A 22,050-nucleotide genomic window follows, 5' to 3' on the forward strand; every position below is an offset into this window, starting at 1 on the left:
TTCTATTCTATTCGAATCTAGTCTGCAGTGCACACAGGATTGTGGTTAGTTGACAGCAAGACATAAAAACTGACAGGTTTCCACGATTTGGCTACAGTGTAATTGATCATGATTATTTTCAATATCTGTAAGATTAACAGTGCCACTTTCGAGCTGATAAATTTGTGAATTAGATTATTTTTAGACGACTGTGAAAGTTAAATTAGTACGTTTTTTTTTCTAGGTACAGAGTGAGAGCTCTTTCAATAAACGATCTTATGTCTCATATCAGCGGGTTCATTGACCACGCCTACATGTGCACCCCAAAAAGACGTCCCCCTTCCATAACATATATTTAATACATATTTGTTATATGAAAGCCTGAACTGTTTGACCATGAGTTTGAATCTAGAAAACGTTGTACGTATCAGTATAACAATAGAGCATTATTACCCCAGATATCGATTAAGTAAATGATAATTCAGCTCAGGATTTGTCAGCTGTACCGGGAGTACGGAAGGTATTTACCGACGGACATTTTTTTGTTCCAGGATATTGCAGCATGAAGAAGGAGCAAGTTGTCAACTGTCAGTTTTCGGTTTGGTATCCGATATTTAAGAAACATACAATTAAAAGGTAAATGGCAGCAATTCACAACAAAATTCAAAAGATTTCCTTTGTCAGCTTTTCATAGAGCCGCAGTCAATTCAGCTACAGCTAACGTTAGCTGCCACACAGAGGCAGATAGCTGCTTTACTGGCCTTCTTCTCTACCTGTTTCTATTTAAGTTGTGTTTCTCTAACTGTAAGACTGATCATCTCTTACTCTGTGTTATCTGTCAGTAACATGATAGTATTGTACTCTTCTTTATTCCAGTGCGATTCTGCCACTGCCTCAGAATGTAATAGATTATTTACTGGACGATGGGACACTGGTAGTCTCTGGGAGGTAGGAGAAAACACACACACACACACACACACACACACACACACACACACACACACACACACACACACACACACATTCTACTCATAATGTCGTTGGTGAGTAAATATCAAAAACATACTCATAGAGGATAAATGCAGAAATAGATCATATAACTGACCTGTTTGTCACAGTCATTCCTACACTAATTAAAAACAGACTTGACTTGTTTATCTTGTGTGGGGAACACTTTTCATTTAGCATCTTTGAAGAGTTCATATAAAATGAATCTCTACATTTCTTGACTTTAAATATCGTTTGGGCCACTTTCTGTTTTTAATAAGCATCTATTTGTTAATGTGTAGAGAGGCTGTGTGATGTTAAAGGGTGACTTGGCTGTTATGATCACTTACTAATCTATTCTTTTCTCTTTAGTGACCATAACACGCAGCAGACACACTCTGAAAACAGTGACTTGAATGAAGAGGAGGACATTCAGGTAGGGGACAGGGACTGAGGTTGTTGATTTACTGGAAGACTCTTCAAAGTGTACTCCATCGCATCTTTGGAAAGAGTCCTTACTCATACTGAAACAAAACCATTTACATTTATCAGGAAAGTGTCAGATTCTTGATGCAATATATGAGGACACTGTGAAACATGCCGTGTTAATTTGTTTGTAAATAACTGGAGTTATTACCTTGGCCTGGTAGAGTAAGTAGAAATAACTGTTATAAGAATAAAACTCAGTTAAAAGCGAGACTAAAAAGGTCGGTCTTGAGTTTGCTTTTAAAAATGTTGATGCTCTGTGCAGCCCTCAGATCTTCAGGTAGGGTGTTCCACAGACCTGGGCCATGTTGATAACAAGCTGCCTCACTTTGTACCATTAAAAGTCCACTACCTGAAGACCTGAGGGCTCTCACTGGCTCACATGATAAAAGCATATCTGATAAATAAGAAGGAGCAAGTCCGTTAAGAGATTTAAAAACTATCATCTACTCCAACATAGTATAACTAATGGTGGATTTATGATTAAATATCCAGTGAAAGGGTGAAACAGCTTGAATTAAACCAATCACTTTCATTACATCATTTTGGTTCATCATCTGTCTAGTTACCTGACTTGTAGCTGTTTTGTTGTGTGGACTCAAAGCCTCACAGCAACAACACAACAGTCATAGCATCAATGATGTCAACAATCTCAACTGCATTAATATAAGTTTTCCTTCTTGCTCTCTGCTCCCCTCCAGTGGTCAGATGATGAAACAACCACCACTGTCACTGTAAGTACAAACCTGTATTACCTGTACCTCCCTTTAATCTGACGGCTGAATTTGTTCCTCGCCAGATTATCAAATATTTTTGATTTATTTTTAAAACTTGTATTAAATTGAGTTATGCATTACCTCACTCTGTGGTTGACAGAAAAGTGAGTCACATCACTCCCATGCTTGTGGCATGCAAATAGCATATTATTTAATAGTGTGAAAATCGAACGCTGCAGAAATGAGTCTTAAAATGTGAAACTAGCAGAGGTGGGTAGTAGGGATGTACATTTGAAGTACTTTCCGTGATCGATTTTTGGAAATGTTATCGATCAATTATCGATTAATTGATAAAAAAAAAAACATTATTATTCTTACGTCAAAAACAATGCCAAATACGTTGTTTTCCCTCTAAATTGTATTTTCTACAGCAACAAAATGCAAATAACTGACTGTATTGAATATGGGTACATGTTTGACACGCAGAATATCAACGATCAGGCTCATTAAAATATTCTACGCGGACATAGTCTTATAAAGGGAAGCCTGAGACTACTAACAGAAGCATACTTCAGACTCGCAGTGTCCAGTTTTCTGTCTACTCGTTCTTATTGAGAAAAATAACGTGTATTCAATCAGGTGTCAGCCGAGAGCGCAACCGTGTCACTATCCAGCTGCAGAAAAGCCCAGACGGCTCTGATGTTGCTGATCTGCAAACATAGCGTACCTGAATTTCCCACCTGTCTGTTGCCTTCATATCCAAAGGAGGGAAATGTCCTGTTTAAAGTTGTCAACCTTCGTGTCGTTGTTGGCAGCAGTTTTGTATTGATCCTCTTTAAAAAAAAAAGCACACGTGGAGACCTGACGCGCAGCCGCAGCCGCCAGCTGAGCGTCTCCGCTCCTTTAACAGCTGATTCACATCGAAACATGCTTTAAACTTAAAACACTTCCCTGATAGCTGAGGGTAATATGAGACCACATGATGTTTGTTCCACGTGACGGAAAATTGATAACAAAAATGCGTGTTTCGAGTAATTTCTTAACAATCAATTAATCGATAATCGATTAATTGTGGTCATCCCTAGTGGGTAGAGTAAACTGAAACAGTACTGTTACTTAACAATGATGTTACTCAAGTAGAAGTAAGAGTATTCGTAAAAATAAGTACTTGAGTAAGAGTAAATAAGTACCTAAAAAAAAAAACAACTACTCAAGTAGTGAGTAACTTGTGTGTAGTATCATATATAAAATTGTATTGTATTGGAAACGCTAATAACAATGTGAAGTGCACACTGCCTTTCATAAAGTGACATAACCAGGAAAATGCCAAAAATGAATGCTGTTAGGCATGGTTTACTTTCAAACATTAAAGTAAGAGGAGCTGCACTGTGCTCAGACTAATGTACTCCCTTTCATTTTTTAAAAACAAGCTGAAACTTCAAACTGTGTCTGAGATGTCATCAGGACATGAGACATTTAATGATCTCCAAATCTATAATATTCCATTATTCCAATAAAACAGATATCCATGCCTTCCAAACTTTCTTTTTGAAACTTTAACTTATTTTCAGTACATCTTACTGAAAATATAACTTGAAAATACTAAAACATTGTTTACTTAATCATTTACTTACCTCGTATACTGTCTGCACCTTAATATCATTTGCACTGCTATCTATTTTCATTGTCCATTTTTAAACTGTCACTGCACTACCTGTACTGTGTACATAGGATGTTTTATAGAACTGTATTTTATTATATTCTATTGTATTTTATATTTAAAATTTAGATATTTAAAAGCTGGAAGAGAGAAACAGCATCTCGTTTTTCCTGTATGTCTCATATATACTGTGAAAATTGACAATAAAAACCTTTGAATCTTGAATCTTGAACATTGAACACTTAAATCTCTCTGAGGTGACTGTTGAGCTTCAGGAGCAGCTGTTTTTATCAGCATGCTACCTTCCTTTTATTAGTTAGTTTAGATTATTTTCCAACATTTCTAAAATGTTTTTAAGATTTAATATTAACTAGTATGATCCTTAGCTTACCTAACTGATAACTCACCATGACATGCTTTTAAGATTTAATATTAACTAGTATGATCATTAGCTTACCTAACTGATAACTCACCATGACATGCTTTTAAGATTTAATATTAACTCTTATGATCATTAGCTTACCTAACTGATAACTCACCATGACATGTTTTTAAGATTTAATTGTTCTGTGTTGAAGCTCAAGATTTCCACCTTTTAGAACAGAGTAAGCAGCGCATAATGTGACTGTTGCTCCTTCTTGTCATTTGGAAGTTATAAGAGAGTCTGGATGTTGGGCACAGAGTAAACATGTTCCTCCAAAGGGGACGCAGTTATTACGCAGCCTCTCTCCCCAGCTGTTGATGGAGGAGGGGGTGGAGCTACTCCTCTGTTCAGTGTTGAGGCTGTTTATAGCTCTGGGTCAGAAGGAGCTGCATGAGAGATCGGCTGAGTATAAAACATGTAAAATGAAGAAAAAAGGAACGGTTAAAGTAGCGACTGGACAGCCCAATGTAACGAAGTAAAAGTACATATTTTTCAACACAAATGTACGTGAGTAGGAGTAAAAAGCACTCTGCAAAACAAATACTCTCAGAAGTACAATTTTTTGAAAAAAACTGCTCAAGTACATGTAACGGAGTAAATGTAACTCATTACTACCCACCTTTGGAAACTAGTTAACATTTCTACCTTTAAAGTGAATGGTTTTTTAATCATTTTGAGTTGCAGCAGACACTCAAAGCAAAGTCTGTAGTTATCATAAGCCTAACAGATTTATTTTTAGCTCCATGACACCAAGATGTAGGAAAATACTTCTTAATTTTGAAGTTTTACATGTCCTTACAAAGTGTTTGCTGGCAAGAGGCTGAATGAGTTTACAGAGGAAGTTGGTTAAATGTTCTTACACAAAACACAAACAAGTTAAGGGTTTGGTCATGGAGCCTGCAGCCACTCAACATGGGTATCTTCTTAATTCATGTTAACATGTTTATTTCTAAATCAATGCTTCAGAAATCATAGTGGTTATAAAGAATGAATATCCTGTTTAGAAAAGGATGTTAATATAAATATCACCAGAAGTCTCTTTCTGCAATAATCCATAACACACAATAAATATCCCATTCCTTTTTTCCAAGAGAACCAGGATGAAGCCAACTTCTTCATTTTCCTACAAAGTAGCCATTCCTTCATCACTCTTATTATGATATGAATGTGATTGAAGCTGTGTTCTGTCTTGCAGGCTCCTGAGTTCCCAGAATTCACCTCTAAAGTGCTGGAGGCCATAAACGCCTTGGGTGGTCTTGTTTTTCCCAAACTCAACTGGAGCGCTCCTCGGGTAAAATTCTGCACCCAGCTTATATAAAACTTGTGTTTACCTGTCGTAATTCAAGAAAGTAGGATGTGCATTCATTCAAAGTTCAAAAGATGGACTCCTTTTTTGTTTGTTTGTTGCATACAGTTGTTGGCTTAAAGACATGTTCTGTTCAATGCAACAAAGACTCTGAAAAGCTGTGTGTACCAGTGCCAACATGAAGGATTGAAGCTTAATTTGATTTGTGTGTGTGCATGTGTGTTTTTGTGTGTGTCTGGTCTTTCAGGATGCTAACTGGATTGCTCTGAACAGCTCCCTGCAGTGTGACAGCCTCAGTGATATATTTCTGCTCTTCAAGAGTTCTGATTTCATCACCCACGACCTCACGCAGCCGTGAGTCTCTCCGCCCAACAGCATCAACACATAAACGCACATATTTTACATTGAGCTGAGAACTGATTTAAAATGCAAAGAATTCTAACCAGGTTTAGTTTATACAGGCTGATTTCAATCTGCAGTAAAACACAAGTTATTGCTGGAGAAATACCCGTATTTAAGATTTATAGCTCACGCTTCTCCTCTCTGGGTGAGAAACATTTACTGCAGAGTGATTTACAGCTGCGCACGGCCTCAGGAAAGCTGTTTGAAAGTGTGATGTATGCATTTTGTTTGACACTTTTAAAAACTTCTTTCTCAAACTTTCTGTTAACAGTCATGAAAAACATGAAAAAAGTAGAAATAAGAAACTTTAAATCTTGTAATCAACAGAAACTTTATTGTTGTTTTCATATGTTTTAACTTGAATGTCTTTCTGCAGGTTCCTTCATTGTAGTGACGAAGATTCTCCAGATCCTGCTATAAACTACGAGGTATTTCACTTTCAAAACAAACCTTTTATTTATTTGATTTATGGACACTACCAGTCCAATGTTTGGACACACCTTCTCATTCTATGGTTTTATTTATTTTTATTATCTTCAACATTGTAGATTAATACTGAAGACATCAACACTATGACATAATCTGGTTTTGCCATAATCTGGATTACAACAGTAGTCAAATAGGGCTCTCCATTGTGTACTAACCCTACCTCTGAACTACACAACTGATGGTCTCAAACACACTAAGAAGGCAAGTCATTCTACAAATGAACTCTTGACAAGGCTCATGTTAATTAGAAACCATTCCAGGAGACCACTTCATGAAGCAGACTGAGAGAATACCAAGAGTGTGCAAAGCTGTCATGAAGGAAAAAGGGGGCTACTTTACAGAATCTAAAATATAAAACATATTCTGCTTTGTTTAACACTTTTTTGTTAATTCAATTCCATATATGTTCTTTCATAGTTTTGATGTCTTCAGTATTAATCTACAGTGTTTTTTTTTCTACTTTTGACTGGTAGTGTATAAAGGGACCATGTACAATATGAACATAAATGTCACCATTTGATGCATTGTACCAGAGTTAGCTTGAAGCTAATATACATCTGCAATCCATTGGCTTGTCACAATTAAAAAAACACACACACATACAAACATACACACATACACACATACACACATACACACATACACACATACACACATACACACATCAATACTACTGTTTTGCACACAGTATTTGGACACTGTCTCCAAGAGGGGGGGCAGCGTTCAGGATCAATTTTCTGTTCGTGTTTTCGGTGTGTTGTTGGACCAAGGAGAAATTCGTTATGTACTTTTTGGTCGTTAGCTAAATAATGAAACTGAGTTAGATACGCTCACTTCGTCCTTGTTGACAGTAATCTAACTCTCACTGTGTATGTATTAAATATGTATTTTATCCATGTTGTTGTTGTCTGTCCTCAGCTGGTCCTGAGAAAGTGGAGTGAGTTGATCCCTGGTGGGGAGTATCGCTGCTTTGTCAAAGAAAACAAACTGATTGGTAAGAATCAGATCTTCAGTCTAATGGATAAAACATCTTCTGTTTAATTTGAAGTAGCTTTAATACAGATTCTAATTTTCTTGTACATCAGAAGTAATGAAAGTTGGATTAAGAAGTATCCAGCTGGGTTTCTCTACAGCACAAAAGAGCAGGAGGGAGCTGCTGTGCGCTGGAAACTGAGCAGAAAATGCCTGCTGTGGGAGTTATTCTAAAAAATCGACTCAAACAGTGATATAATGATGTTTGAGCTCTCCTTCTCCTCAGCTGGCTAATTTAGAAACAATTATAGAATTCAATTTCAGCTCCGCTGATGGTGTCCGTGTCTCTTCTCAGCCATCTCCCAGAGAGACTACACGCAGTACTACCCGCACGTCCTGAAGCAGGAGGAGCACATTTGTCAGGCTGTGCAGGAGTTCTTCAGCCAGCACATCCAGTACAACTTCCTGGACGAAGACTGTAAGTACCAATACACTGTGATTTTCTCCCACTGCACAGAGTCTCACACCTCCCTTTGCCCTCCTCAGCCGGCTTCTGCAAGTGATTAAATATTTAGAATTATATTAGTTGAAAACAGAATACTGGGCCTGAAGCAAAACACATTTCTAACTAGTTTTTGTGAAACTATCAGATACATATTTAATGCAAATCAAAGAGTGCAGAAGGAGTTATTAAATACAGCTGTTTGTTCTGTTTTACAGTTGTGTTTGACGTCTACAGAGACAGCCAGGTAAGCACAAGATTGATAAGTTCTGATGTATTTTTCTGCACTATTCTGCAATTTGACACTTACACACTGAGATCTGATTTATTAATGTGTGTGTTGCAGGGGAGGGTGTGGGTTATAGACCTGAATCCATTCGGGGAGGTGACCGACTCTCTGCTGTTCACCTGGGAGGAGCTGATGTCTGGTGGGGAAATCGCCCAGCAGCAGCAGGTCAGCCATAAAGACACATGTTACAAGTGATTTCATTGTTTGGGTCATGACCCAGGCTCAGATGTAGAGATACTGAACTTTAGCCCTGCATCATTAATCAGTCAAAACTGAAAACATTTCAGTGCTAACCACGTGGTTTCTCTCTGCGCAGGAAGGCCCTGCGTTTCGTTGCACCACCAGCGAGTTGACCGTGCAGCCCAGTCCCTGCCTGAGCTACAGAATCCCACGAGACTTTGTGGACCTCTCCTCTGGAGAAGACGCCTACAAACTCATCGACTTCTTAAAACTGGTATGTGCTGTCAGTCATCAGTCAGCCGGCTGTATTACATTTTTACTGTTAAATTAAGATATTGAGTTGTTGGTTCACAAAAAAAAAACCAAAATATTGGGAACCTTCTATGGCGAGCATTACAACTGACTAAAATATAACAATGCCAATGAAGGAAATGCTAACAAAAGGCCTGCAGTTAGCAGCTAGCTAAAAACATTGGATTCTAGCACATTAAAGCTGCTGTTGGTAGTAGGGGTGAGCCCGACTAAGGATTTGCTTAGTCGAATCTGATTCATCAGATTTTGCCCATAGTCGACGAATAGTGGAATGTTTGTTGTTTTTCCTTATTGACCCAAAGTCTGCATGATGGTGACCGCATGACAATATTACACATAACCATTTACACTTAAGAGACTCGTAGCTTAAAGTAAAAGGGACAACAGAATATTATAAGTATAAAACTTGGATTATTTAAATCTATATTGCAAAAACAACGAGGTGATGAAGGAGAGAAAACTCAAATAAGGCCACCATCCGTTAAACATGGAACAACGCGCCGTTATAGAGTAAGAAATCAGGAGATATTTAAACAGTGTTCACACAGAGGAGAGCAGTGCTGCGGAGGGTAGTTTGTCCAACTTAAGACTAAACATTTGTATAATGTTCAAAAATCAAACCTGAACCAGCTAAAGGGTTTTTAAATCTCTTAACAGAACCTTTTAAAACAGTCTTTCATCACGTCTTTGTCCGCTTGAGTCTTTTCAAATTGTACGTGAGGAAAACCATCGTGTGTACGGGCAGAAGTGCGCTCCTTGCTTTGTTGACTGTAAATCCTGTCATAGAGAATATCCTCTCTGATGGTGTGGAGGTGGATGGGATGCTGTGGTTTGTTTTTGAGGCTTCGGACAGCTTTGGGTATCCCTCCTCCTTCTTTTGGCCCTGTACAGTTTTTGTGTGGTCCGGTAATCCTTGATCTCACAGCCCTCTTCATGAAGCTGCTCCTCATCTTCATTACTATTTTTTAGGATCATCTGAAGTTTTATTTCCTGACATTTTGAGCTGCCATGAACGTAGAAAGATTTAAAGGCCAGCTGAGGTACGTCTGTTCCACAGGTCCCGCTAAATGGTCCACCTTTAATTACCAGGGGAGATTTAATTACCACTTTAAGGAGATTTAACACTTCAAGAGCTGTTCTCAGAATTACATTAAATAAGTCTATATTTATATCAAAATAGGCTAAATAAGACGCTATTTTTACGGGAAACAGGAAAATAATGTAAAATTAGACATTGAGCACCCCCATGGTTTGAATGGAATGATCCATGTTTCATATGCAAATATTCGACTATGAGATTGGCAGTCGACTAAGACTCGTTAGAACGAATAGTCGAATGTTCGACTATTTGGGGTCACCCCTAGTTGGTAGTCCCGGAGTAATCATCAGTTCACACAGAGACTTTGAATGTCAACACTACCCATCCCAACCAGATTTCCTCTCACTCCCCCTCCCCTCTCCGCTCTCGTAGCACCCGCCACCGTTGAAACACAACACCAATGTTTATACGTGTCTTGCTTCTCAGCCAGCGACTTTGGTATCTTTGCTGTTTTCTTACTTGTGTGTGGCCAAAGGAGGAATTGGACGTTTGTGTTGAAACTCAAGGCTGTCTGCTGTCGGCCATTGTTGCAACAAATTTTGGTCTGTTTTGGAAACAGCCTGCTACATACTACCTATGAAGTACTGCCTACTACATACTGCGTTTGAATTTAGCCTGTAGTCTGACTGTTCTGTTGGATCTGGTCTGCAGGATGCTGGGTCAGACGTCACTGGATTTCCGGTTTCGAAAAGCAGAAGTAAACAACGGCCAAGCTGATAGTGAAACTGCTGCTTTAGCATCACTTATGATTTAAAAAGTTAAGAAGTGGTTTATATGTGATATAATTATTTTCACAGCACCTAAAAACTGAGTTCCCCCCGTCAAAAGCGTAACGTTAGCGCTGTGCATTGGTGGAAACAGTACACGAGGGAGACTGGTGCGATGCATACTGTGAAATTTTCCCAATTCAGTAGACATCCGGGGAGTTTTGGCGTACTGCAGATTTTGTTTTTGTTCACATACTACTTACTACATACTGAATTTTGGCCAAATCAGTACGTACTGCTAGGATAGTAGGCGGTTTCAAAAACAGACATTGTTAGGGAACTTCTCATGCAAGCTCTTGAGGAAGCAGTGCCGGACTCGCAACCAATCAGGACAACGTAATAGGGGCTGCCCCTCAACCAATCAGGACAGAGGGTCGGAGAGTAGCTCTGATTGGTCTGTGATAACGGGATCGAGGGGAATTATAACATTAGAAACACAGAGTTTTCACAATAATCTCAAATTTCTTCAATTACTGATGAACGTCTATGGGTGTTATGACTTTTTCTCCAAACACAGCAGAAAAAAGTATCATTTTTTACCCCGTTCCTACCAACAGCAGCTTTAATAGATTATTTTGTGTCTTATAGAATGTACACACTGTAATTACCAATAACATGGGAACAAACAAACATCTCTATAAGACCACAGCCTGCATCCATACCTCTGTCCTGTTCCTCACCATCAGACTTAACAGACCTTGGAGATCACATTTTAAACTTCATTTATCAAACATCTTTAACCTCCCCTTCTGCTCCTCCTCCTCACTGCAGAAGAAAAGCCAACAGGAAGACTCTGAAGAGGAAGAAGAGGAGGAGAGCGCTCCACAGTGACACGGTTCCTCTGACTCCTGAAGAAGTAGCAGCTCGTGTCAACAGCCCTCCATATGATGTTTTTCTGCATGAAGTGACTCTTAACCTTCTGTCCTGTATTGAAATTATTTTTCGTTTCAGCTCGTTCTCCCCCTCTCACTCGTCTGTGAACGGTACGCTGTGTACCCAGGCTTTCCTGGATGGCTCTCTTGTGTTCTTCTCTAGTGGAACATGTTAAATTAGCGGATCATGGTAACAGCTCTTTGAGGATTCATTTTCTGTTGAGTTGTTGCTTACCTCCGACGCTGTTGAGCACCGTAATGGCTCAGTGAGGCAGCAGAGGGAGGCCTCTTCAGTGTTGATTATTTCAGTTTTGGAGGGAATTATTATTGTTATTATTTTTTATACAGGGAATATTTGTTTGAAAGGAAGGAGATGTACTCACTAACACTGTAAAAATGCTTTTTATATGTTGGAATAAGTGTGTATAATACTTTTCTGTAACTTCACTGCAACACAAATATTGTCCCTGGATGTAAAATTGCATTTGTGCTTTGAGGCTGCGACTCTATTCAACACTAAAGCCGTTTATCACTGACCAACATTTAATTTTTCTTCCCAGCATCCCCGCCCCTTCATCTCTCCCTGCCAATTGCCTCCGAGCATTTTTGACACTCTCATTTCTCCAAGCCGCTCTGGGCACTCACTCTCAGTTCTGTTTTCCCATCATGCATCGCTGTGGACTGTTACTCCAAAAAACACCATTAAACTTCTTGTCGTGTATTGGCTCGGCTGTCAGTCCGGTGGGTACGATAGTCTAGCACATTAGAAAATTGATTGCACTTTTACGCAACAGCTCTCATTACGCCGGGAGCTAAATGAGCTGTGCATGCTCAGCACGGGGCAGTTCACTTTGGATTGTTTCTTTTTTTCCTCCCTCTGCTCCATCGACAGAGCAATTGCATGGAGATGGAAAGAGCTGTTGTGATGAGGGTTACAGCCCCCCTGGGTGAAGTCCTGCAGATGGGAAACTGTATCCAAGGTGCAAATTGTGAACAATGCTGCTTGTAAATCATTATTGGAGAATGGAACTAAGTTTCATGCAGATCTAAAGAGAGGGTGTCGTAGTCTGATCCACAAGGATTCCTGCACAAAGGATTTGTTGCATTTGACACAAAAGTTTAAAGTTGCATTTTTGGGGGGGCATTTTTGCCCTCAATGGACAGGACAGCTGAAGAGAGACAGGAAATGTGGGGAGCAGAGAGTGGGGGAGGACACGCAACAAACAATCGAGGCTGGAATCGAACCTGCAACCTCTGTGACGAGGGCCATAGACTCTGTATGGGGCGTGAGCCCAGACAGCTATGTCAACGGCATAACATTAAAATTGGACCTGTTTTTTTTTTTAAAGAGTAGAACAGGCTTTCTTCAATGACCCTTTGCAATTACTTTGCTACAGTGGTGTTCCAGTAAATGCAAAGATAAGCCTGTGATGAAGTCATTTCTGCTTTAACTGTGCTAACACAAAATTATAAGAGAATGTGATATCGCATATTTCATTAGGTATACCTCAAAACTAACTAAAGAGGGGGTGTTATGCTAATTCTCGGCCTTTATATTGTACTTCTCGTAGCTTTTTCATGACCTACAGCTTAAAAAAAAACCTATCTCAGAGTGATGTCTAAAACCCCAGTTTCCAGTCTCTATCTGAAAAGCTTCCTCCACTGTTGCCATGCTACAAAGTTGTCGTGAATTAACTGGTGTATCTCTATTTAAAAAAGAAAATAATATAATATGGCTATCAGACCTGTTTGGTAAGCTTTACCTTACTCATGCTCTTTTAAGTAGATTCACCAATCTGTGATGTCACAAATTGACCAAATTTGGCACCCCTTTTGTATAATTCTCGTGTGACTTCCTTGAACAAGTCGGTCAAAGCAGTCTGCAGTCTCCTCTTTGGATAACCCCAACACACTTGTACTTCACAGTTTAAAGAAGTGGTTCTATGCTTTTTCATGTTTTACAGTCATTAGTGTATCTTTGCCCACAGGGTCCCCCAAAATTGACATTAACCAGAGGTTCCTCACAGCCGCTTTAAAAATCACACCAAGTCATATTTTGCTATATTGAATCAGTTATTTACCCTGTATACATAAATAAAGGGCATTGCACATTGTGACAAACTTAAGGCAGCCATATTTAGTGCCGTAGCTCAACAGTAATTAATGGACTGTACACTACAGTAGCTGACAAAGTTAGCAGTTAGCTGGTGAATGTAGCCGCCAGCAGTAAAATAGTTAAATACTAACTAGTAGTGGCTTGTATGGACCATAGACTGTATAAAATATGGACGGTATCCGTGACGTCACCCATCTGTTTCTGAAGCTCTGTTTTGAGGCCAATCGTCGGGAGCAGCCATACTGCTTCTGTCGAGCGATTGTGAGGTAAAGAGGCGGGCCTTGAGCCTCCTAGCCAACAGGCTACAGTGTTCCCACAGGCAGCTGTGCCTCTCATTGGAAGACTTGTAATCTCAATATCTTGGTTTGAAAAAAATTCACCCCCCTCAGTGTGAGCCGATCGAGAAATTAGCTATCCAGACTACACTCATCTTTTGAACCAGGCTGTAAACATGTTTATTTCTGCTGTAAAGATCATCTTTTTCCCATTCATGTGTATGTGGTTTCCGGTACTTCTGGAGCCAGCCTCAAGTGGACACTTGATGAACTGCAGTTTTTAACACATCCGCATTGGACTCATATTTTTAGACCGGAGGTTGCCGCTTGGTGTGGACACATACTTTATAAAATGTTTCCTCTTAGGACCAAATATATCTTTGAGCTATACTTGGGTAGAAATGATCTCAGACGTGATAAAGGTGATGTTAGCATACAGCTCTGAAAAATCATACTAACAGACTGAGTAGTCCTTTAATGAACTCTGAATCTAATACAGAAATTACTCTTTTCTGAGAACATTTGGAATAATGAGCCATTTTCCCAGCAGACAATTTGACTTGTCAGAGAAAGAAAAGCACAGGTGTCACTAATACCATTAACGATGACTCACGTCTATTCAAGTGTCCCAGGAATCTGTGGCAGAGAGCCAGTATACCAGGAATATGCCTTCATCTATATTTGATTAAGTACATCTGTGCTTTTCCTGCAGTGACATGTCAGGATGACTTTTGTGTAAGAGACTTTATACTCTGACCTAGGATGGAGCAAGATGAGCTGATGTGGTGAAAAGCTCTCAGCTGCTTTGGTGAATGTGCACGTGCATTTTGGATCAAATTCACATATTGTGACATAATTCAAAATATAGTTTATTTGGGGGTGAATAAAAAATATACAGATAATTTTCCATGCAGCTGTATGTGCATGGCTACATGGCAGCCTTTAAAGCTGCAAACAGGGAGACCTTCATCTCCTTTGACCTTCATCCTCTTTCCATCTCTCTGATGCTCTCCCCTTCTCTCCTCCTCCTTCCCTTGCAGCTGGGTAATCATCTTTCACGAGGGACGGGACAGGACGGGAGGGGAAGGGAGGGGAGGGGTGTTACATTTGCTGACTCAGTGTAAAGGATGAGGACGAGGAGAGAGGGAGGAAAACGGGGGAGGAGGGAAAGAGAGGTGCTTCCCTTGCTTGCTGCTGTGGAAGAGCTGCAGTAGTTTGCAGCCGGAATACTCATGAGCAACGCTGAAGCTGCAACACATTGTCATCCCCCTCCTCTCCTCCCTTACTGTCTCCCTCCAGCATCTCTCTCACTCACACACACACACACACACACACACACACAAAGGCCAAGAGTCCGCGAGTGTGTGTGCGCTCTGGGCAGTAACCCGGCCTGATCTGACCCCAGCGCCTGCAGCTGTCAGAGTCCGGGGATCAGTGCTTCCCCACAGACTGAGACGTTGTAATCCAGGTATTATAAGGGCAGGTTGAACCCAGGTGAAGGTGCAGCAGCTGCCGGAGGGGGTCACAGCTGATCCCCGGTCAGCTTTGGGGATCCCAAATGGTGATCCCAAATGGTGATGATGGTTGTTGTCAGCAAGTTGGCGCAATGCGAATTTATAGCTGCCTCGTCCTGACCTGACTCGCATGCACACCTCTCTCTATGTCGATCAAGATGCATGATCATCATCCAATATCTACCTTACTGCCACTGCAGAATGCACTGCCACTATAAAGTTCAGTTTTCAGACACTGATACGGTTCATGTTGGGAGTTAAGAAACGCAAACGGGGATTCCTGACGAGTAGACGTCTTTTAAAGAGAGTGGAAATCCCTCAGACGTGCCCACAGAGCAGTACTTCACCACGTTTTGACATTTGTAGGTGGCAGCAAGTCCTCGGTCAAGTTAGAGATGTGTAATCAGCATGGTTCAGGAAGTTGTAGGACATCACCTTCAAAGTAAAAGCATAGTTCAAAGTATATTTTTATGATTTTTACACACCAGGTAAGTGAATAGTGATAATTTATTCATTACAGTTTAATGTTAATGATAATAGAATATTCAAAGAGGAATTATTGTTCTGATTGGTGTTTCTGCATTATCAGTTTCAGATCATTTGAATATATCTAATATTTAATCAGCACAACTACCATATAACAGACCAAAATAACTTTTCAAAATAAACTGCATATTTGCATTTCCTAATTAACTACAATAAAAAAACATTTTTATAATTACATCAACCTTTTGATTTGTGGCCACTGGCTCTTGGCATCCCTTCACTACAAATGCCAAAAGCAGCTGTACATTCAAACATTTCATGTAATCCATAACAAGTAATTTCCAGTTGTTCCCTCAAGATATGAAGTTGATTATCTTAACTTCCATCAATTACAAAGCTTTTATTTATCATGATAACAGGATAATTTTCAGGCTGCCCAGAAAACAAAACCATAGCTGGCCACTTAGGTCGGAACATGACATAAGATGCTGCCATTGCCCTGTAATCAGGTACGTAAAGCCACTTTTTGTTTACTCATAATTAAAATTGAAATTTGCTGATCTTCTTTAAAAATGTGTCACCACAAACAAATGTGATTCTTGGATTAGAATTTTTAATTAATTTATCAACATTTTATATTGTCTTCGTATATCTATTTTTTTTACCTGTTTTTATTTTATTTATTACATGTATGCACCTTCAGGAGCAGCACTTCTAATTTCATTGCACACCTTACAGTGAAAAATAAAGGCTATTCTATTCTATTCTTTAAAAAAGGTAATAGAAATGCATTAAAAAAAATAGATATTGTTTTTTCTTTTTCAGACTGAAAAACTAGTTGCGGTGGTAAATATGATAAAGGTAGTGTTAGTTTTGACAACTTATTATTGATTTTGGTACATCTTGATAGGCAGTATTGGTGTGTTCATGCAACCTGCTTCAGTGTGCAAATAATATATTTACTTCAAAGCTGCTGTTGGTAGGAATGGTGTAAAAAAAAAAAAAAAATTGCGCAGATGATGGTGCATTAGTGCACTGAGGCTCTCCCCCCCTCTCCTGCCTCCCTTCCGATCCCCCTAATCCAATGCACCTCACTAGATACTGATATAGGTAAAGACATAGGGTTGGGGGTGTGGGTTGGGTGGACAGGTTTTATACGGGGGGGGGGGGGGGGGGACAGATCGTGGTGCAGTAGTGCACTACGGCTCTCCCCCCTCTCTCCCGCCTCCCTTCCTGCCCCCCCCTATTTTAATCCATCTCACTAGCAAACATACATACAAATAAATAAATATATAAATAAAATTCAAATTATATGACACAAACACGCTCCTGGTGCTGGGCCCCCTTCGGCCCTGGTGGCTACTTTGGCTCTGTCTTGGGGGGCTGTGGGGGCATTGTTGTGGAGGTGTTCCTTGCGGGATCTCTCCCCCCTTGCCCCCCTTTCCTCCTGCTGGGTGACCTGGGGGTCGCCCTGGGTGCCCCGGCGGTACCTGTTTGCTTCCGGTCTGGGTCCTTGGCTTGTCCCCTGGCCTGGGGACAAGTATCACCGCACGGGATTTTGGCGTCATGGTGAGATGGTCCCTCTCCATCAAAGTGTCTTAGGTCTCTTTCTCCTTCTCTTTCCCTGCCCCTTTGTATATCCTTATGTAATCTTTCTTTTACTTTCTTTTATTTATTTATTTTGGTCCACCGAGGTGTGCACACCCTCTTTTACAGAACATGATATTAGCTGTCAATAAAAGATAGGCCAGAGTTCTAAGAGGGATGGTGATGGTTGCATGCACACAGTCACAAGCACAAAAGAAAAATGTTTTCTTTCTTTTCTTTTGCTGCAAGAATAAACTGCATTAATATTTGACGGTTTGTGACAAACATGACACAAACCAGAAATATGTATGCAGACAAGAGGAAAAAAAGAAGAAAAAAGAAGAGAGGGAAAAAAAAGAAAAAGGAATGGTGTAAAAAATGTTACTTTGTTTCTGCTGGGTTTGGAGATAAGGGCATAATACCCATCGATACTCATCGGTAGTAGGAGGAATTTGAGACTATTGTGAAATCTCTGTGTTTTCCAATGCCTTTGTATCAAGCAATGTTATTATTCCCCTTGTTCCCGTTATGGCAGACCAATCACAGCTAATCTCCAATCCTCTGTCCTGATTGGTTAAGGGGCAGCCACTACTATGTCCTTTGAGTTCAGCACTATCATGACTGTTCACACCGATCAGTGTTGGGGGGTTAAGATGAAATCTGGTTGGGAGGGATAGTGTTGACATTTGAAGTCCCTCTCTCTGAACAGATGTTTACTCTGTGAATACCAACAGCAGCTTTAATTTGAAAGCTCGGACCGGAAGTGCTGATATCTATTCGTTAATTTGACGGCTGAGAGAGAGAGAGAGAGAGAGAGAGAGAGAGAGGAGAGAGAGAGGAGAGAGGAGAGAGAGAGAGAGAGAGAGAGAGAGAGAGAGAGAGAGAGAGAGAGAGAGAGAGAGAGAGAGAGAGAGAGAGAGAGAGAGAGAGAGAGAGAGAGAGAGAGAGAGAGAGAGAGAGAGAGAGAGAGAGAGAAGCAGTAGCAGCAGGGATACGGTAACCTGCAGGAGGACCGACTCACATGGTCCTGCAGCAGCGGAGCCCAGACCCCCAGGACTCTCCAGACCTCTTCCACCCTGCCCTGCTTGAGTCTTATTTTTAATAATAATATCAAATAAGAAGATTTTCATTGTATTACATTGTTTTCATCCCTCCTCCCGCTGCCCAGTGTCGGTCAGACTCGGGCCGGTTACGCAGCGCCATGGCTCGGGAGAACGGAGACACCGGCAGAGGAGAGACGTGGAAGAAACAAGTCGACGACATCAAGAAGATCTTTGATTTTAAAGAAGTCCTTGGAACGTGAGTATCTGCACACTGCTTTAACTATATATGTCACAGAGTTATTTTAAAATAATGCACAGATACCCCACACAGATGCACATGGGGCCCCACAGTGAGTTTGCTGTGAACTTAATGCAGGTGTGATATAATAATAAACCCATACATTCCTCTGGGGACTAAACTTTAAAACACAACTTTGACACAACTCTTGAAACTGACTGATTATTACCTTTATCTAACAATTTCTTTCATTCAGCCCAACTAGCTATTTTTTTTTATCTACTCCCAAGAGGAATATGTTGTGTTCAGGTGCTGACTGACTTATATTTTTATCAGTAATTTAAGATATTTTTTAATTAATTGAGCAAATCCTCAAGTTCATCACCGCTGACGAGGTTCCCTTCTGGGTACTGATACTCCTTGTGTAAAATCACTACTTAAAGCTTTCATCATATAGGTACCACCTTGATAACTAGTCAATTTCAGTTATTTTCTCACTTTCCTAACTTGTTTTTTTCTTGCTACCTCAGGATAACAAGGCTGATTTTCCTTCTCATGACAGGATTCCTGTTACCAAGAGAACCCACGCTTTGTTATCCAAGGAAAATGAGATAAATTCATCTTTCAAAATGGGAAAATCAGACAAGATCTCAAGAAAATAACTGAAATAAAGCTGTTATTGGTAAACAGAGTATATAAAATGTATGGATGCATGTCTGCTTAGGGCTTCCGTAAAACAGATGTAGCTTGTTTTATCTGTAAACACTCATATCAGGGTTCTCGTGCCCTTTACAGAACACTTAAGATCTTCCAAGTTTTGCTTAAATGTCCGTACTATAAACTTCTGTGAGTGTCTCTACAGACTTCTTCTCTGTTGGTGTAAAAAGACAGCATGCGTACACACTCCATGCTGCAGGCTTCATATTTAGCACTGTTATGGTCTGTACTGAATCATGAGTTTATGGCAGATGACTCATATGATTCAACTTCTATCCCTTTATAGTCAGCGTGTAGTCTGTTCTACTGTATGTGGTGTTTATGTAGGAACTTCAGAAAGACTGTGGTGCTTATAAGTGATTTATCTTCTTCTTTATCCCTTTGGCAAACTCTGTAATAGTCCTCCAGGGGATTTTCATGTTGATGACAGTGAGGCTTTAAAAGCCTGTAGGAATTTTGATCTCTCAGTAGCAGTGACCATATCACCGTTACACTCCCAATCTTTTTCTAGTGTCACTTATTTACGTTCATGTGGGTCATAAAGGAGGTTTTACTCCAACTCCTTGTTAGGAAACATCCTCTCTTGTCCCTCTCTTCTTCTTCTTCTCTGTTCCATCTTCTCCCATCGGTCTCATTCAAACAGCAACAGACCACAGGTGACGCCCCCTTGAATCCCTGACAGCCAGTCCCTGTAAGTCCGCCTGCTCTCCTGCTGTGAGGAATGAGCTGTGTCTGTTTGGACGGCGGCCTGGAGGGGGACACACAAACTGGATACAGATTGGGATTAACTGCATAAGGATTAGGGAAAGTTCCTCTAAATAGAAGGAAGTTCAGTCATGTTGTGTAATTACAAAACAAGGATGGGCATCCAGCTGAAATGTTTGTTCACTGAGAATTTAGAGCGGATGTGAATTACACACAAAGACACACTCTTAGGGTGCAGACTGGCACTGGACTTAATGATCCGAGTCGGCCATGTTGCAGCCAAACATTAACCAAAGCTGCTGACGGGTCCTTGAACCTGATGCATCAGCAGGAAAAAGGGATGAGGAAAGACTTGATGATTTGATGAAGGAAGGGAAGATCAAGAGGAGGAGGAAAGAGAGTAACAGATATGTTGTCGTCCAAAATGTGCCAGAGGATTCGACGATGAGCCAAAGAGCTTTCATCAACGACCACGAAGAAAATAGAATTACAGATTTTAATGGCGGCAGCGTTGTGTTCAGGTGCAGCACCACATGTGGGAAACGAAAGCTTGAGGCTATTCTGAGTGTCACTGCAGTGTTGAATGTTTCTGCGTCAGCGTTCCTGAGCTGCATCTGCACTAACAGGATGTGATGTCATCAACTCGGACACTGACCCATCATATTCCGTCTCCTCAGTCTCTGGGTTGACCTTGCATGCTCTGGTTTGGGTGTTCTGGCTATTAATACTCTTCCTCAGTGTGGTGGCATACCGTTTTGTGTCCCTTAATACTGGATTAAAGTTGTTGGTTGTATCTAATGCTGACAGGTGTGCGGCTGTGAGTGAGTGTGTGTTTGCAGGCATGTCCATGAGGCACTCCCCGTGTCTTATTACACCTCTCCTTGTGTGTGTGCGGTGTGTGGCTCTGTCGCTTACTATTCAATAATTCAATGCCAACAGAGGTGCGTCCTTTGTGCGTGTGCGTGAATTGGTTGGCCACAGGAGGGATCACAGTGAGAGCAAGTGCAAAAGACTGACAGGAAGAAAGACAGAGGAAGAAGAGGAAGATTGTATTTGCTCATTTGTCACTATGAGCAAATATTAGCATTAGATGAAATAAGCATCATGTGTAAGAGTCTGGTTTTAAAGGAGAGTTATGATACTAAAACTTTGCCTTTTTGTTTGTGTATTTTGGTGCTTATATGTCAGTAAGCTCCAAACCATACTGGTACTGATATGCTAGGATTTATCTATGAAGTGCCAATTTTGAGCTTAGAAGCAGCTGTCACATTTCTGTCCTCAAAGCTAGGGGTTCCCAAAGTGGGGGTCAGGACCCTCTTAGGGGGTCTTGGGACACTAGTTGGGGGTCGCAAGATGTCTTGCAGACTGCTAGAATGACATATTTGACCAATTAGTAGTTAAATTTGAAATTAAACCTTGCAAATACCGTTTTTTTTTTTTCATTCGTTTTCTGCCCCTCTTTGTTGCCAGACGACTCCTAAGGTTAGAGTCAGAATTAGGGTTAGTTACAGTTGATTTAGAAAAGCATCAGTAGCAGTCGGTTCATTCTGCCACACACTGTTAAAAGGGAAAAGCTGTGAAAACTCCAAATTTCAAGGCAGCTGTCTGCACTAGATTTTTGAGTTTTAAGGATAACTAGAAATCTTACATTTGAGCCAACTGATGAGTTTTTGTTGATATAACTTCTCATTCATATGTGGTGTAACTTACAGTTTTGAGTTTTACATACTAAGAAGTGAAAGTTGTGCCAACTTCTTATCATTTGTTCAGAAAATGTTCCTTTGTTGCTGCACGTTACTGCACCGTTTTCACACCTGCAAGGTAGATAGCTAATGTTAAAGGCGGCTAAATATTGGTAATGACCTCACCTTATTAAACTAACTAAACAAATTAAAGTGACATTAACCGGTAATCAACTCACCATCAA

The 22,050-nt window shown here is 40.4% G+C and overlaps 2 protein-coding genes across 2 annotated transcripts in view; both read left to right on the top strand.

The window, feature by feature from the left end:
• The first annotated feature begins 502 nt into the window (after positions 1 to 502).
• cdc123 (cell division cycle 123 homolog (S. cerevisiae)) lies at positions 503 to 12,163 on the top strand. Its single transcript, XM_034673918.1, has 13 exons — positions 503 to 615; positions 856 to 927; positions 1,339 to 1,402; positions 2,154 to 2,186; positions 5,448 to 5,543; positions 5,806 to 5,912; positions 6,337 to 6,388; positions 7,368 to 7,443; positions 7,777 to 7,899; positions 8,142 to 8,170; positions 8,270 to 8,377; positions 8,529 to 8,666; positions 11,342 to 12,163. Exons 1-13 carry the CDS (start codon positions 542 to 544, stop codon positions 11,399 to 11,401), a joined length of 1,032 nt encoding a protein of 343 aa, XP_034529809.1. The 5' UTR covers positions 503 to 541; the 3' UTR covers positions 11,402 to 12,163.
• A 6,235-nt stretch (positions 12,164 to 18,398) lies between these two features.
• Positions 18,399 to 22,050, top strand: part of camk1da (calcium/calmodulin-dependent protein kinase 1Da) — a 115,011-nt gene continuing 111,359 nt past the window's right edge. The window contains exon 1 of the mRNA XM_034673978.1: positions 18,399 to 18,719. Coding sequence (XP_034529869.1) covers positions 18,622 to 18,719 — 98 coding nt within the window. The 5' untranslated portion in view covers positions 18,399 to 18,621. The remainder of the gene's footprint in view (positions 18,720 to 22,050) is intronic.

This window comes from Notolabrus celidotus, chromosome 21 (genome assembly GCF_009762535.1).
Source record: "Notolabrus celidotus isolate fNotCel1 chromosome 21, fNotCel1.pri, whole genome shotgun sequence".
Classification (NCBI taxonomy): domain Eukaryota; kingdom Metazoa; phylum Chordata; class Actinopteri; order Labriformes; family Labridae; genus Notolabrus; species Notolabrus celidotus.